We start from the raw sequence: 13,691 nt of genomic DNA on the forward strand, positions 1-13,691 counted from the left end.
GGAATGATTATTATGTGTCAACGTAGGTTCAAAGACTGTCACTAATGTACCACTCTAGAGGATGACGATCATGCGACAGATGATGCATTTGTGGGGCGGGAGTCTGGGAACTCGCTGTACTTTCCGCTCAATTTAGCTGTGAATCCAAAACTGCTCTAAGACATCGTCTACTTTTTCTAAAAAAATAAAGAGCAAGACGCTAGGCAACATGCTGGTGTCAACGGGCCCCAGCCTCCTCACATCTTTATTACTACTCTGAGTCGCGGAAGGCCGCTGATGATGCTTTTCAACAGGCACGAGCTTGTGGGGGAAGGCGAGGACCACAAACAAAGGCAGGGGATTCTCTTTCGCCTAGAGTTCGGTGGCCCGGGGCACGGTGGAGGCCTCAGACCCTGCTGGGCTTCTTGGGGTCCTTGCTCCTGGCTGGCATGAAGGCGTAGAGTTCCTCGATGAGCATCTCCATGCGCGCGGTGACCTCGGTCACGGTGTCGATGACCAGCTTCTGCTGCAGTTTCAGCTTGTTGTTCTCCCACAGGGCCTTGTTCTCCTCCAGGAAGCCCCGGCGCTCCTCCCGCAGCACTTGCAGGGCCCTGTTCTCCTCCTGCAGGAGTCGGTTCTCCTCGCGCAGGGCCTGCAGCGCCTGGCTCATCTCTCTCAGCAGCTGCAGGGGCTGGCAGTCGTCGGGCAGGCCGGGGCCCGCCTTGGCGTCCTCCTCCCCGGAGGGCCCGGACATGTTACCGACCATCTCCCGCAGGGTGCGCATCGCCTTGGAGTCCTCCTGCGCGGCCAGGGGCCCTTTGGGCTCCTCAAAGGGGGAGGAGAGGCAGGAGCCCTGGTCCTGCAGCAGCCCGGGGCTGCGGGGCTCCTCGTGGGGCGAGGGGGCGGGCTTGCTTTCCTCGGCGGGGACGGCCGCGTCCTCCGCCTGGGCCCAGTAGGTCTGTCTCTGCTCCAGCAGCTGCTGCAGCGCGCGGTTCTCCTCCCGGAGGAGCTGCAGGGTGCTGTCCTGCAGGGCGGCGTGGTCCTTCTTCACCCCCTCCGGGGACGCGCTGTCCTTCTGCAGCAGTGGCGAGGGGGCCCGGCTCTCCTCCCGGCCCCGCGAGGCCTTGTGCTCCTCCCAGAAGACCTGCAGGAATTTGTTCTCCTTGAGGAGCAGCCTGGTCTCCTCGCGGAGCAGCCTGGTCTCCTCGCGGAGCAGCCGGGTCTCCTCGCGCAGGGTCTTGGTCTCCTCCCGCACAGACTTGTTCTCCTCCTGCAGCATGCACTCCTTAGCCAGCCTCTTGTGGTGCAGCTTGTGGTGGAAGGAGGCCGAGGGGGAGAAGCAGGGAGACTGCAGGCGGCAGTTCTCGTTCACCCAGCGCCCGTCCTGGAACACGAACATCTCGTCGCTGAGCTGCACCCTCGGCGGGTTGTAGTCCAGCTCCAGGTCGGCCTGGGACATGGGGCGCTCCATGGGGTCTAAGGGCACGGAGGAGAAGCGGTTCAGCGGGTAGGAGTGCTGGCTCGCCACCCTGCGGCTCAGCCGGGGCAGGGCGGCCTGCCGCGCGCAGCCAGCGGGGCTGTGCGAGTTGTGGAGCCTCAGGAAGGGCTCCGCTGCGCCCCTCTGCGGGAGAGAACGGGAAAGCCCAGCGTTAATGATGAAACTGACACCCTCAGGGCTGGCTGACAAACTAAGGGGACCAGACATCCCCGAATAAGTTGCGTCTGATCGTCTGGCTTGGCCACAGTGGGCACTTTTGCCTCTTGGAGTCCTTACAAGGAAATGTAGCCGATCCTCGTCATTCCAGAGAATTCTGTTCTATGAAGTCATCTCCAACACTGAATTACCAAATACAGAACCATTGCTCCTACCGGAAATACGTTCCTTTGAGCCTGTGATCACCTTTTTGTTATCCAAGCAATACGTAACCCAATTTAGTGCGCATTGTTGATTCACTAACATCGAACTCGCGTCAGCAGCACTGTCTCTCATGCCCGAACAAAACTTCTCTAACACATGTGGTTTCTCCATGCGACATGGCATAGCCTTCTTCTGTTTGGCAATACTAGACAGCACTTGACTTGAAATGGCTCAGAAGCCATTTTAACAGCAAAATCACCAACATAATGCAGAAGGCGGCAAAAAACATGGCGCTGGATAGACGGCACAGTGGACACTATCTTCCAGCATGAGAGCTGAAACTAAAGGCCCCTTGGCTGGGGACTCAGCATCACGCAACTCAAATTTTCCCCTCTCTGGGCATGTCTGAGAATTACCATAAAAGTGCTACAAGTATTGATTTGGTGGTTACACATTTTAGCAAGTAGGCAAATTCACAAATACGGAATCCATGAAGAATGAGAAACAGTTATATATTATGGAGGTCAAAGGCATTGATTTTAGAGTCAACCAAATATTTTGAGTCTTGGCCTCACTACTTACCAGTTAACAAGAATTTGGGCAAATTTTTTGAGCTTTAATTTCCACAATTTCAAATTGGGATAACTTCTTCTACTTTTTGCCTCATCTAGATATTTTCAGGATTAAAAAAGGTAATGTACAAGAGCACTAAGCATGGCCTCTGGTACATTCTGTCACCCTAAAGGAGGAACAAACACCTCTCTCGAGTGACACCACCTACAGGTGTATACTCACACTTGGCATGAGCAGAGAGGCAGCTTGAATCATCCAAACAGCCACCCAAATTGCTGTGTCCAAAATGGTGGGGGTGGCACTGGTCAGCCCAGCCTTCTCTCTTGCCCATCTCGGCATATCTCTCATTCTTAGCCTTTTCTGCTAGCAGCCCCTTAAATATTCACCCCAGCTTCTAATGCAATGCTAGACTCAAAGCAGAGTCTGAGTAATAATTTTGGAAAGAAAGAAAAACCATCCTAGACACATCACTGAGCAATGAGCATTCAACATGTGGTGATAAAGTCGGCAAAGGACCCTGAAGAATTCATGATGGCGGCCATGGACCTCAAGACCACTGCATAAAATGGGATTCAGATCCACAGAGCTTAACTCCAGTGAGCTGGTAGCTCTCACACATTCCGTTACAGAAGAATAACCTCAGTGAGTTCTACATGCAGACTTCTGAGTCTCCCATTGTGAGTCTGACTCATTCAGATTGGGGTATGGCCCAGGTATCTGCATTTCTAACCAGCCCCCTCAGGTGATTCTGGGTGCAGGTAATTAGGACAGCTGTAAGTCAAGTAGAATATCCAATTTGCTTAGCTGAGGGTTAAAGACTTAAAGACACCAGCGTTAAAGACTGAAAAGTCACAAGAATTCTCATCTTGGTTTTGTCACTGATGGGCACATTGAAACCAGAGAGCTCTCTTACCCTCTTTGAGACCCAGACTTTTCACTAGTAAAAAAGAGGGAGTCAGGCTTCATGATCTCAAAGGCACCTTCCAACATTGAAATGTACCTGTAAAATGGAAATAATATGTGCCCTATTTAGCTCACAGTACTGTTGTGAGGATTAAATGAAATAATGCCTGCAAAAATCTTTTTAAAACCACCAAGTGCCAAAGAATCATAAGGTATTGTTATAAAGAAAAGTAGACTTCACTAATGCGAGAATTATAAGATGTATTCAAAAAGAAGTGAGCAAGTGGAATACATACTGGAAAAGAGGCAAAGATTGCAGCAATTAATTTAAATAAAAAGATCAAGATCACGATAATGATAGCGACATCACAAGCATTTCATCCAAGTATATCAAAATGCTCTCTAAATATCAATTCCTATGTTTTAGGTTATTTTCACAACTGTACAGATAGAGAAGATAAAAAGCAAGTCAGGTTGTCTACATTGTGTGTGTGTGTGTGTGTGTGTGTGTGTGTGTGTGTGTAGAGAGAGAGAGAGATACAATTTGCATGGTATATAAAGTTGGTTAGAATTCTTTAAAACTTAAAAGAGCTAGATAAATAGAAGATGCAGTTCTATGCCATTAACTGTGCAATAAACACGTCATTAACTTTGTAAGGATATGCTCAGTCTTCCAGATAGCAAGGGTGTGAAGGCATTCTGCAATCGGAATCTTATTTAAAGAAGTTCAGCCTCCATGGTTTTCACATTTCTCAATTGGAAAAGCACACTGGCTCCTGTAGCTGTCTGTGATCAAAATGAATCTCACTGTAGATAACCCAGACCATTTCTTGGTAGGTTTAAGGTCCTGAGATCCAGGATTTCTGGGAAGATTAGTCAAAACCAATAAAGAGTGAATCTTAAGGGGTCCTCTCCATATTTGCACTAGAACCAATCCTTTCTCTCTGCAGGATTTGGCTCCAGAAGCTATCAACATGGAAAAGTGTGTTTTTAGTCAACATGTACATCCCAGTCCTGAGAAGGAAGGGAAAGAAGGAAACAAATATTGAGCCTCAATTTCACGCTAGGTCCTGAGCTGAGCATTCTACCTGCTGAATTCATTTAATCCTCACCACCCTGACATGTAAGATGTTATCACTATTCTTATTTTACAGATGGAAACTGAAACTCAGAGAAGTTAAATAACCAGCACTAGTTCCTTCACTAAGACACAAACCCACTGCTGGCTCCCTGACCTTCTATGTGTGAAGTACACAGATGGGAAACTACCAAGGATTTATCAAATGACTTGTAGTACTTTGGGGATCATGATATCTTTTCCTTAACTTTTTATTATGAAAATTTCAAACATACACAAAAGGAGAATAGTCTAATAAATTTCCATGCACCCATCACTCAGCTTCACTACGTATCAAATCAAGGCCACACTTGTCTCATCGGGCCTCAGCCTGATTCTACGACCACTCCCCTACCACTAAGTTCTCTTAAAGCAAAGTGGCATCGTGTCATTTTATCCCCAAATACATAAATATGTATCTATTTAACAGGTCCGCAATACCATTATCATTAAAATTTAACAATTATCCCTCAATATCCATCAGCAAATACTGAGTTCATGTTCAAATGTCCCCAATTCTCATTTCTTTTTAATGATTGTTTTTCAGCCAGAGGGACAATCTTCTTGATTCAGCTAAGGGTCCAAAGAGGAATCCTGGATGCTTTCTACCTGTCCCTGTTTTATTCATGATGGCATTTAACTCATGGCATTCCGCTGCCTGTGCTCCATATCCACATTCCAAACTCGGTACCCAAGGAATATTCTACAGTCCCCTCAACAGAAATACACAAAACCTTAAGATGTGGTGGCTCCCTAGCCACGGCCCACCTGGGTGTTTGGGCCCTAGTCGTTATTCACACATTCAGATGACCTTGCTCATATCCACTCACTTTCTGACCTTAGTTTCCAGTTCCGTAGAATGAAGGGTCAGAGTCATTACCCCTAAGTGCTCTCTTGGCCTGTCTCTTGTCCAGTGGATTTGCATTTGTAAATTGGCACCACTATGGCCCCAGCAGCCCTCTTTTACCAACCTCATTGGCATCTCGTCCTCTCCCCTAAACGGCCAACCCTTCCCAAGCAGACTTTGTGCCTTCTCTTGTTCCATGCCCACAGCACCTCATCCAGGAAATGCTGATGGACTAATAAGTCCCCTTTGCTTCCCCAGCAGGAAACCAGATTCTCCTCCTCCGACTGAGTCCTCTTATCTTTCCTCCTATCCCCTGATAGGACCAAGAAAGTAGTCAAGTCCGGTGCTGCCTCATGACTTAGTTTCCTACAACATGGAAACATTTAAAAATTTTTCAGTAGTCATATATTTATTTTAATGAGTAATGGGAAAACATACCTACATTAAACATACAGGCATTTTTAGATACGACAAGGATCATGATTGAACTTTAGGAAAACACTGACCCAAAACAAACTTTTTTTTTCCTTTGATATTTCTCTGATTCTGATCAGAGCTGGCTAGATTTAATCCTCAAAGGAAAGCTCTTTCTTGGCCTTATGAAAATTATTCACCCTAATCATATACCCACTCGGGATGTTACAGCACCAGTTTTTTCCCCTACATTTATGTCAGTGAATCAAATAATATTAAGGTGGCATCTACTGTGTGCCAAGCTCACAGACCCTGCCCTCAGGGAATTTCCAGTTGATTTGAAGAAACAGTGAATAGCACCAGCTATTTCTTGGTGCAAATGAGAGGAGTCAAAATGCAGAAAGCCTTAAGGCAGACAGCAAGGTATAGGGAACAGGGGACTAGAAATGACAACATCTGAAGAGACCTCTGCCTCTGCACTATATGAGTGCATAACCTTTACAAAGTCATTTCATTTCTGTGCCTTCGTTTCTAGAAAATGTGGATGTTAACATGAATTAGGGCCAACCCATATATTTTTGAAATGCCCAACTCTAGAAGGTGCTATTCGCTGTTACTGCAGTGCACAACCTGCACAACCGTCTATAACAACCTCACCAACATCTGCCCTACTTCTCTCAGAGGGTTTGCTGTTCAGAAATAATCAGAGACTTGGAACATTTTCTTTGTTTATAAAGAGCTGCAGCCGGGTGCAGTGGCTCATGCCTGTAATCTCAGCACTTTGGGAGGCTGAGGCGGGAGGATCATTTGGGGTCAGGAGTTTGAGAGCAGCCTGACCAACATGGTGAAACCCCATCTCTACTAAAAACATACACAAAAAAAATCCAGGCATGGTGGTAGGCCCCTGTAATCCCAGCTAGTCCAAGGCTGAGGCAGGAGGATCACTTGAACCCAGGAGGTGGAGGTTGCCCTGAGCTGAGATCATGCCATTGCACTCCAGTCTGGGCAACAAGAGTGAGACTTCATCTCAAAAAAAAAAAAAAAAAAGAGCAGCAGACATGTAAGAAGAGCTACTGCTTTTAGAAGAGACATTGCTTAGCATTTCCTTAGAGGAAGATTATATAGAACAAGAAGAAGAAAATAACATTGAGTGACTATTTTGTGTTAGGTTATATGCTAATTGATTTCTGTATTCATATATAATATCTTACCCAACAGAACTGGCATGATTCTGCCTAAGACTGCAAAGCTGGTAAGGGAGTAGAACCCGGGTTTAAAATCAGGAAATTTGACTCTAAACTCCTTGCTTATTCTAGCACTTCACAATGCCCAGACATTTTATTTTGCATGTGCTAATATCATTACTTTGCAATGGTTCTCTTAACCAGACCTCTCCTCTCCCCACGTGAGTAAGATACAATTATCTACGCACAGTGATCTATCCCTTGTTTTTTTTGACATTCCAAGTCTTGAGAATCAGAAAGCAAATTTCACATGCAGTGGTGGCTTAATGAGTCCTTGGCAATAATTGAATCAACCAAAATACATTGAAAGATTAGGAGGAAATACTAGGTTGAACCATAAGAAACTGTTAACATTTTACAATTTTTTGGCCTATGAAAATGGCCATTTATTTTGCCTTATACATTTAGTTTATTTGATAAAGCTATGTCCTCATTTCCATTCATACTTTAAGACTTTAAAATAGTCCCAGGTCAAAGCTGTTATGGTATGATGTAAAATCCATAAACATGGAGTTTTCCTCGTGTGAATTTTACAAAGCCCTCGGTTCATCCATGTACTCCCTTAGAAGAACCCCCACCACCTCCTGCACACAGCATGCTAGTTGTCCATTTCAGCATCTAGAATATATAATCCAATGAGGGTAGAGGCCCTAAATTTCCAAGAACTTTGGGCTCAAAAGTCCCTCCTTTGACTGCTCTTGAGAAAGTCACTTTGCCTCTCTGAATGTCACCTCTAACATAAGCCTAAAAGTAGCTGCTCTGCTTACTTCCTGGGGTTGCAAGAGGAGAAGAAAGTGGGAGGCAAGCTGTCATAAAGACCAAACAGATGGTCAGTTCTACCGGTAAGGTTTAAACATACCCAGCCTGAAGCGCTATGCGATGTGGAATGTATTTCTTTACAAAAGGGCTACCCAAAAAACTGAGCATCTGAGCTCAGCGAACACATGCAGTTCTGGGATTCCAGATCTTCTTGGCCTATGTTAGAAGCCAGTTCCTTCTCAGTAGGACTCCTCAACCAGTGGTATCACTGGTTGGTCTCATGGGTCAAGCTAACCTGCCCTGTTATCTTTTAGCCCTGACAAGAGGTCCATGCCAATACAAAGACCCTGGAACACCCCAGTAATGTTCTCCTAAGCCTGAGAGGTACAGCCTGTGTAGCATGGCCCGAATGATCATGAAGTAAAGATTGTCTCTTTCCTGGTCTCTAGGAAATGCCCTCACATAGAGATCCATAGGTAGGAAGGAAAAAGGTTGGCCTCTTCATGGATGAGTGGGATATGAAGCTGATACAGAAGGGGAATAAGTTGGCCATGGGCTCATGATGCCTTCCCATCGGGTGTTAGAAAGTTCCAGGAGACTCTGTCCTCATGGGAAATGTGCTCATAGCTATAACCCAATGATACCTCAGTACCAGGGATCAAGGAAGGGCACAGGGCATGAATGTCACCCTCACAGAAGCCTGAAATCCCACCTGTGGATTGGAATTCTTCCTTAGCATTAGGTCTGGCCCCCTTCCCTGGCATCTCCTTTTTTTCTTTTTTTTTTTCTTTTTTTTAGATGGAGTCTTGTTCTGTTATCCCAGCTGGAGTACAACGGCACAATTGCGGCTCACTGCAACGTCCACCTCCCAGGTTCAAGTGATTCTCCTACCTCAGCCTTCTGAGTAGCTGGAACTACAGGTGCTCACCACCACACCCAGCTAATTTTTGCTTTTTTTTAATTTTTATTTAGTAGAGACAGGCCAGGCTGGTCTCAAACTCCTGACCTCAGGCTATCTGCCCGCCTTGGCCTCTCAAAGTGCTGGGATTACAGGCATGAGCCACCATGCCCCGGCCGGTATCTCCTTTTTCAATATAAGTGGTTCTGGAAGGAAATGCCTGAAATTTACCAACAACTGTGACTGTCAGATCACCAACCTGGCAGCAAGTGACGAACATGGGGGAAGGGGACAACTAAAAGAAGGGAAGCAAAGGGCAAAGGGCAAAGGGCAAAGGGGAAGTGAAAGGACCGAAATCTCTCACTGGTGCTACAGGACTTATAGCAACAGGTCTCTCTGGGTGGGACCTTATAGGGTAGAATTACTGGGGTTATGGTCTCCCATCTAAAGAGTCTGGGGATAAGGCTGAACAGCAACTAGCCAGGCTTAGCTGACATGCACTGAAGTCTCTCCACCCCTGGAAAAAATGTGGCTACCATGGCCCAGAAGAGATGTCCAAGCACTGCTAACAGTCCCAGCCTGCTGACCAAGTTTCTTAAACACCGACTTTGCCAACATTCCTGAGGGTTACTATCAGAGAACATTCAGCCATCTGAGGTACTTTTAAAGCACATGAAGTTGAGAGGCCCCAGGAATCTGGAAGGAAAAGCCAAATATGCTCTTGATTTTCATATGAGATAACAAGGCTGTGTCTCATTATTTTAAATTAATTCACGGCAAAGTCAATGGCGGTTTTAATAAATACTAACAGGTAAAAGGATAATTCACAAGGTAAATGTGATGGATGTTGACAGAATTACAACATTAACAGCAAAGAGGGTAAAGAAGATGTCATATATAGTATGTCTGCATACTGTTTAGCAGGCTCTCCTGAAATCTTCCTGTGAAACATTATTCAAAGTGGCGGAGATCTGGGTGCTGTCAGCAGGAATTCACTGCTTCCAGGAAAAAGCCCAAAGGGGAAGGAGAAAAGGCAATCAGGAGGGATGAAGGAGGCACTGGAGGCTGCTAATGGAGCTCAGTCTGACCTGGTGCAGCTCTTTCACTGATGATCTAGGAGTAAACAATATCTAATGAAATTCACAGAGCACGCTCGTTGGGGAAAGGTGAACGTCTGTGAGACTGAATCATGATGTACCAAAGGAACCAGAACAGCTAGCTTGGGCAGGAAATGATATTGATAGCTTGCAAGTTAACGTGCTGGAGGGAAATAGATCAGAAAACACAAATATTTAATGTGAGGCAGAAAAACGGGAAATCAAGAAGTCCTGAAAAGGGCTGATAACAAGTAGAGATCACAGGTATTTGCAGTGTAACTGAGAAACCCAAATGCCCAGCAGGACTGGGAGCTGGGAGCCAGAGGCACTTTCGGGAGACAGAGCTGCTGCCGCAAGTCCTTTCTGAAACAAATGGAAAAAGGACTCCACCCCAGAATAGAGCAGCTTCCGGCAAATATAAAATAAGAAGCCCAGAGACGAGCAGTTAAGATGCAGGGAGAAGACTCCATCTCCAAAAAGCAAGAGAAGAACCACAGAGATAAAGATGTAGCATGGCCCAGCAAGTGGCATGTGCCCTGCTTGAGGTAAACGGGGCACGTGGGCACTGATTTGAGTTCAGGCCCTTTCCTCCAGGTCTGCCATTATTAGTGATGTTCCTGGGGGTGCCATTTTCTGTACCTGTAAGATCTTTACCTCACACTAGCTTGGCCCCGTGCCCGACACATGATCGCACCAACATTCAGTCAATATTTCTTCCTCTCCTTGCTTCCCAGATCTACCCTGTCCCCTAAGCCATGCACCATCTCGTTTAGGGAGGCAGAGTGAGCACACTGGTCCCTCTCGCAGCCCTGGTGGTATTTTGGTTCAGATTATCTAGCTGTAGACACCCACACCCCTCCCCCAGAGAGCCAATCTTGAGCATCCTGACAGGTGTCCAAAACCTGGTGCGTGACTTGTGCCCGCCTGGCAGGTGTATGCACAAGGCTGCATCTGCCCATGTGAGGTACACGTTCCCAGACAGGAGACATCCTCTCATTCTCCACCCACTCTGCCCCCCAAGAACCCAGCAGCAACGCTAGGTCCTCCAGCACAGGAAGCAGGCAGCTTCAAGACAAGCTGGAGCTGTCTTCAACCACCTTCTCTCCTCCTCGACTGCTGGGCTCTTTCTGGGAGCTGGGGAGGGAAAGCGTGGTGGGCGTGGATGGAAACATCATTCCAGTCCCTCTATCACATGACCACTACTCTTTCAAATCCTCGCTCCTCCTTCACACCCACCCCTAGGTTGGCACCCTCTGTCTGACCAAGTTTCTTAAACAGCAAGTTTCCCAACATTACTGAGGCTACTATCAGAGAACATTCAGCCATCTGACGTACTTTCAAAGCGCGTAAAGTGGAGAGGCCCCAGGAAGAAAAGATTGATTTATATGGGCTATGAAAGAATCACAGCAGTAACACCAACTCTCGGGAGAGTAGGGGCCAACACAGCTCCCTGTCTATTTCAGGTGGAATCGGGCCCAAAAAGATTCCTAACAGCTTGTTATCAGCTTGTTGTCACCCTGTCAAATTATCAGGAGGAAGTTATCTTATATTTTGGCCAAGATTCATGAGCTAAAATGAATAGAAAAGTTACCATTCATTACAAAGTTATAAAGATAATATGAAAACAAACATCCAGAATGTTTTCTTCTTCCATATTTTTGCCTTCTGCTGAACATACTTGCCTAGATGGTTACAATTATACATACGGAATGCCCACTAGTGGTCAATCCTCCTCCCACACATCCCTGGACAGAGTTCTGAGATAGTTACCTCTGCACTGGATTCCTCCATTCTACATTTCAACACCTCTGGTTGCATGGCCCTGGTCTTCCAAGAAGGCCTTAGGTGACTCTGGAGAAAGCAAAGCCACCCCTTTGTGACATAGCAGCAGTAGAAACAATTCAATCAAGAGGACCCCAGGAAGGAAACAGCTGACTGCAGGCAGGAGGAAACCTGAGAATCTCTAGCCTGTGAGGACTTCACCAATTCATTGACCTTAAAAGCATCCAGGCCCATGGCCCCTACATCTGTCTTTGGTGCACAGCAGGGCTTAATTCTCTCGACAACTCCAAATAATTCTGTACCCCTTTGTCCATGGACTAGGTTTTCTTCTCACGGACTCATTCTTAGGCGTTTGAGTCCAGGCCCAGTTCTAATTCTCCCCCAGAAATCCAGAGTGATTGCACAACACTAAGCACCAAAAGATCTCATTTTGAGAAGGCTGGGTTACTTCAGAGTATCACAGAGACTTGGAATGTTAGGACTGGAAGTGTTACTGGATCATCTGACCCAGGCACCTCTTTCGTGGGGAAAACAGGCCAAGGTCCAGAGAGGCTATGTGGTCTTCTCCAGCACACCGCCTGCTGGCAGCCAACCCAAACTAGAATCTGAAGCCCTGACTATCTCTGCTTATTCTACAACATCTTGCTAGAGTTTTGAAGGAGGAGGTGGGGGTTATTCTGGCTAACACTGATAGGTTATATCCTTCTGTAATTATCCCTACCTGAGGTAGAACCACATTGACTGGGATTTCTAGGCTTTCCGATCTGGGATCTCTTTTTCTTGTAAAATTTGGCCTTGAGTTCTGTGGAAAAGAGAAAGGAAGATTGCAGCTGCCCAGCTCATCCTCTGGGCCGGGCCTCAATTGCTCACCGAAAAAACATAGAACTTCCTACTCACTTATTTCCCTCTTGTCAGTTACGTACAATTAGGAAAATCTGAGTCTAGAAGAATGTGTAGATGGTATCTGATACGATGGTTTATCAGTCTCTGAACAGATATTAAGGTAGATATTATAGCCAGGCTCGGTGGCTCAGGCCTGTAATCCCAGCACTTTGGGAGGCTGAGGTGGGCGGACCATGAGGTCAAGAGATCGAGACTATCCTGGTCAACATGGTAAAACCCTGTCTCTATTAAAAATACAAAAATTAGCCGGGCATGGTGGTGCGTGCCTGTAGTCCCAGCTACTCAGGAGGCTGAGGCAGCAGAGTCACTTGATCCCGGGAGGTGGAGGTAGCAGTGAGCTGAGGTCACGCCACTGCTCTCCAGCCTGGTGACAGAGTGAGATTTCATCTCAAACAAATAAATAAAATAAAAAATAAAAAGGATAGATATTATCGTTGATGTAAAAAGGCTTTTGAAAATCTTTGAAGCAGAGATAGCTGTACCTGCTTCTTTGTCTAAGATTATTCTTCCTATCTCAAGTAAAAAACCATACCAATGTGAGTTGCCAGGTATAGGTCCTATGCAGAACTTGGTCACCAAAACACTCAGAACATTCCAGAGGTGACATCACAAAACAATATGGTGTTTTTCAGATCTCATGGTTTCTGAGCATCACAGGTGGGAATGAAGCATCTGACAGGCAGGAAAAGCTTGTGGGGGCTGTGACTACATGGCTGGTCAGGGTCAGTATGACACACAATAGTCCAAACATTAGCCCCCTATTGGGTCATCCCAGCTGCCATTCATATCCTCACTGCCAGGCTAAGTTGAGAGTCCTGTCCTTTCTCCAGAAGTGGCATCTTCTTGGAGTTGGGTCACTCAAGAAGAAAGAAACACAAACTAAACTCTTCCCAGACCAAGGGAGAAAATGTAGTCTGAGGTGTTTTCTGACACTACTCAATTCTTTAATTCTCTGACACCAACTGTGTGTCCTACAATTCAATTTCATTCTGACACTATCTACCTGGAGTTAGTGTTACAGAGCTGAAGGGACTCACTGCCCAATGCAATAGAAGACAATACTAAACCTAAGTTCTTTAAAAAAGAAAAACTTTTATATTGAAAGCCAACTCCCAAGGAGACAAGAGTCAAGCTCAAATCTGTCTCTCTGTGCTGGCATTAAGGCCGTATTTTTATTAGAAAAGGTTCAAGGGGTGGAGTCTGAGGTTAGTAGGTGATTGGTGGATGGAAATGGGAGGTCTGGAAAGTCTCAAAGAGTAAGAAACCGGTAACTAACAGAATTTTTTAGTTTGCAGGATAGCAGGTAAGAAAAGAAAC

General features: G+C 46.1%; 1 protein-coding gene across 4 annotated transcripts; it reads right to left on the reverse strand.

Annotated features, from left to right (window-relative positions):
• Positions 1–212: 212 nt before the first annotated feature.
• On the reverse strand, positions 213–13,048 carry CBY2 (chibby family member 2). Of its 4 annotated transcripts, none has more exons than XM_003934358.3 (4): positions 12,907–13,048; positions 12,193–12,273; positions 1,197–1,600; positions 213–1,154 (listed from the first exon to the last, which is right to left on the reverse strand). In XM_003934358.3, exons 1-4 carry the CDS (start codon positions 12,979–12,981, stop codon positions 386–388), a joined length of 1,329 nt encoding a protein of 442 aa, XP_003934407.1. In that variant the 5' UTR covers positions 12,982–13,048; the 3' UTR covers positions 213–385. The 4 variants fall into 4 exon arrangements, with proteins under 4 accessions (XP_003934407.1, XP_003934408.1, XP_010343218.1 ...); XM_003934359.3 differs by lacking the exons at positions 12,193–12,273; positions 12,907–13,048 and adding exons at positions 11,460–11,540; positions 12,857–12,903; XM_010344916.2 differs by lacking the exon at positions 12,193–12,273.
• Between the last annotated feature and the right edge of the window lie 643 nt (positions 13,049–13,691).

This window comes from Saimiri boliviensis, chromosome 16, assembly GCF_048565385.1.
Source record: "Saimiri boliviensis isolate mSaiBol1 chromosome 16, mSaiBol1.pri, whole genome shotgun sequence".
NCBI classification, from domain to species: Eukaryota; Metazoa; Chordata; class Mammalia; order Primates; family Cebidae; genus Saimiri; species Saimiri boliviensis.

Excerpts from the sequence above, each read along its gene's own strand:
- CBY2 (XM_010344915.2), bottom strand. The coding sequence starts at position 12,981 with ATGTCACCTCTGGAATGTTCTGAGTGTTTTGGTGACCAAGTTCTGCAT. Across the intron at positions 12,274-12,906 it reads ATACCTGGCAACTCACATTG|AACTCAAGGCCAAATTTTAC; the intron begins GTATGGTTTTTT and ends TCTTTTCCACAG. Across the intron at positions 1,601-12,192 it reads TCAATGTGGTTCTACCTCAG|AGGGGCGCAGCGGAGCCCTT; the intron begins GTAGGGATAATT and ends TCTCTCCCGCAG.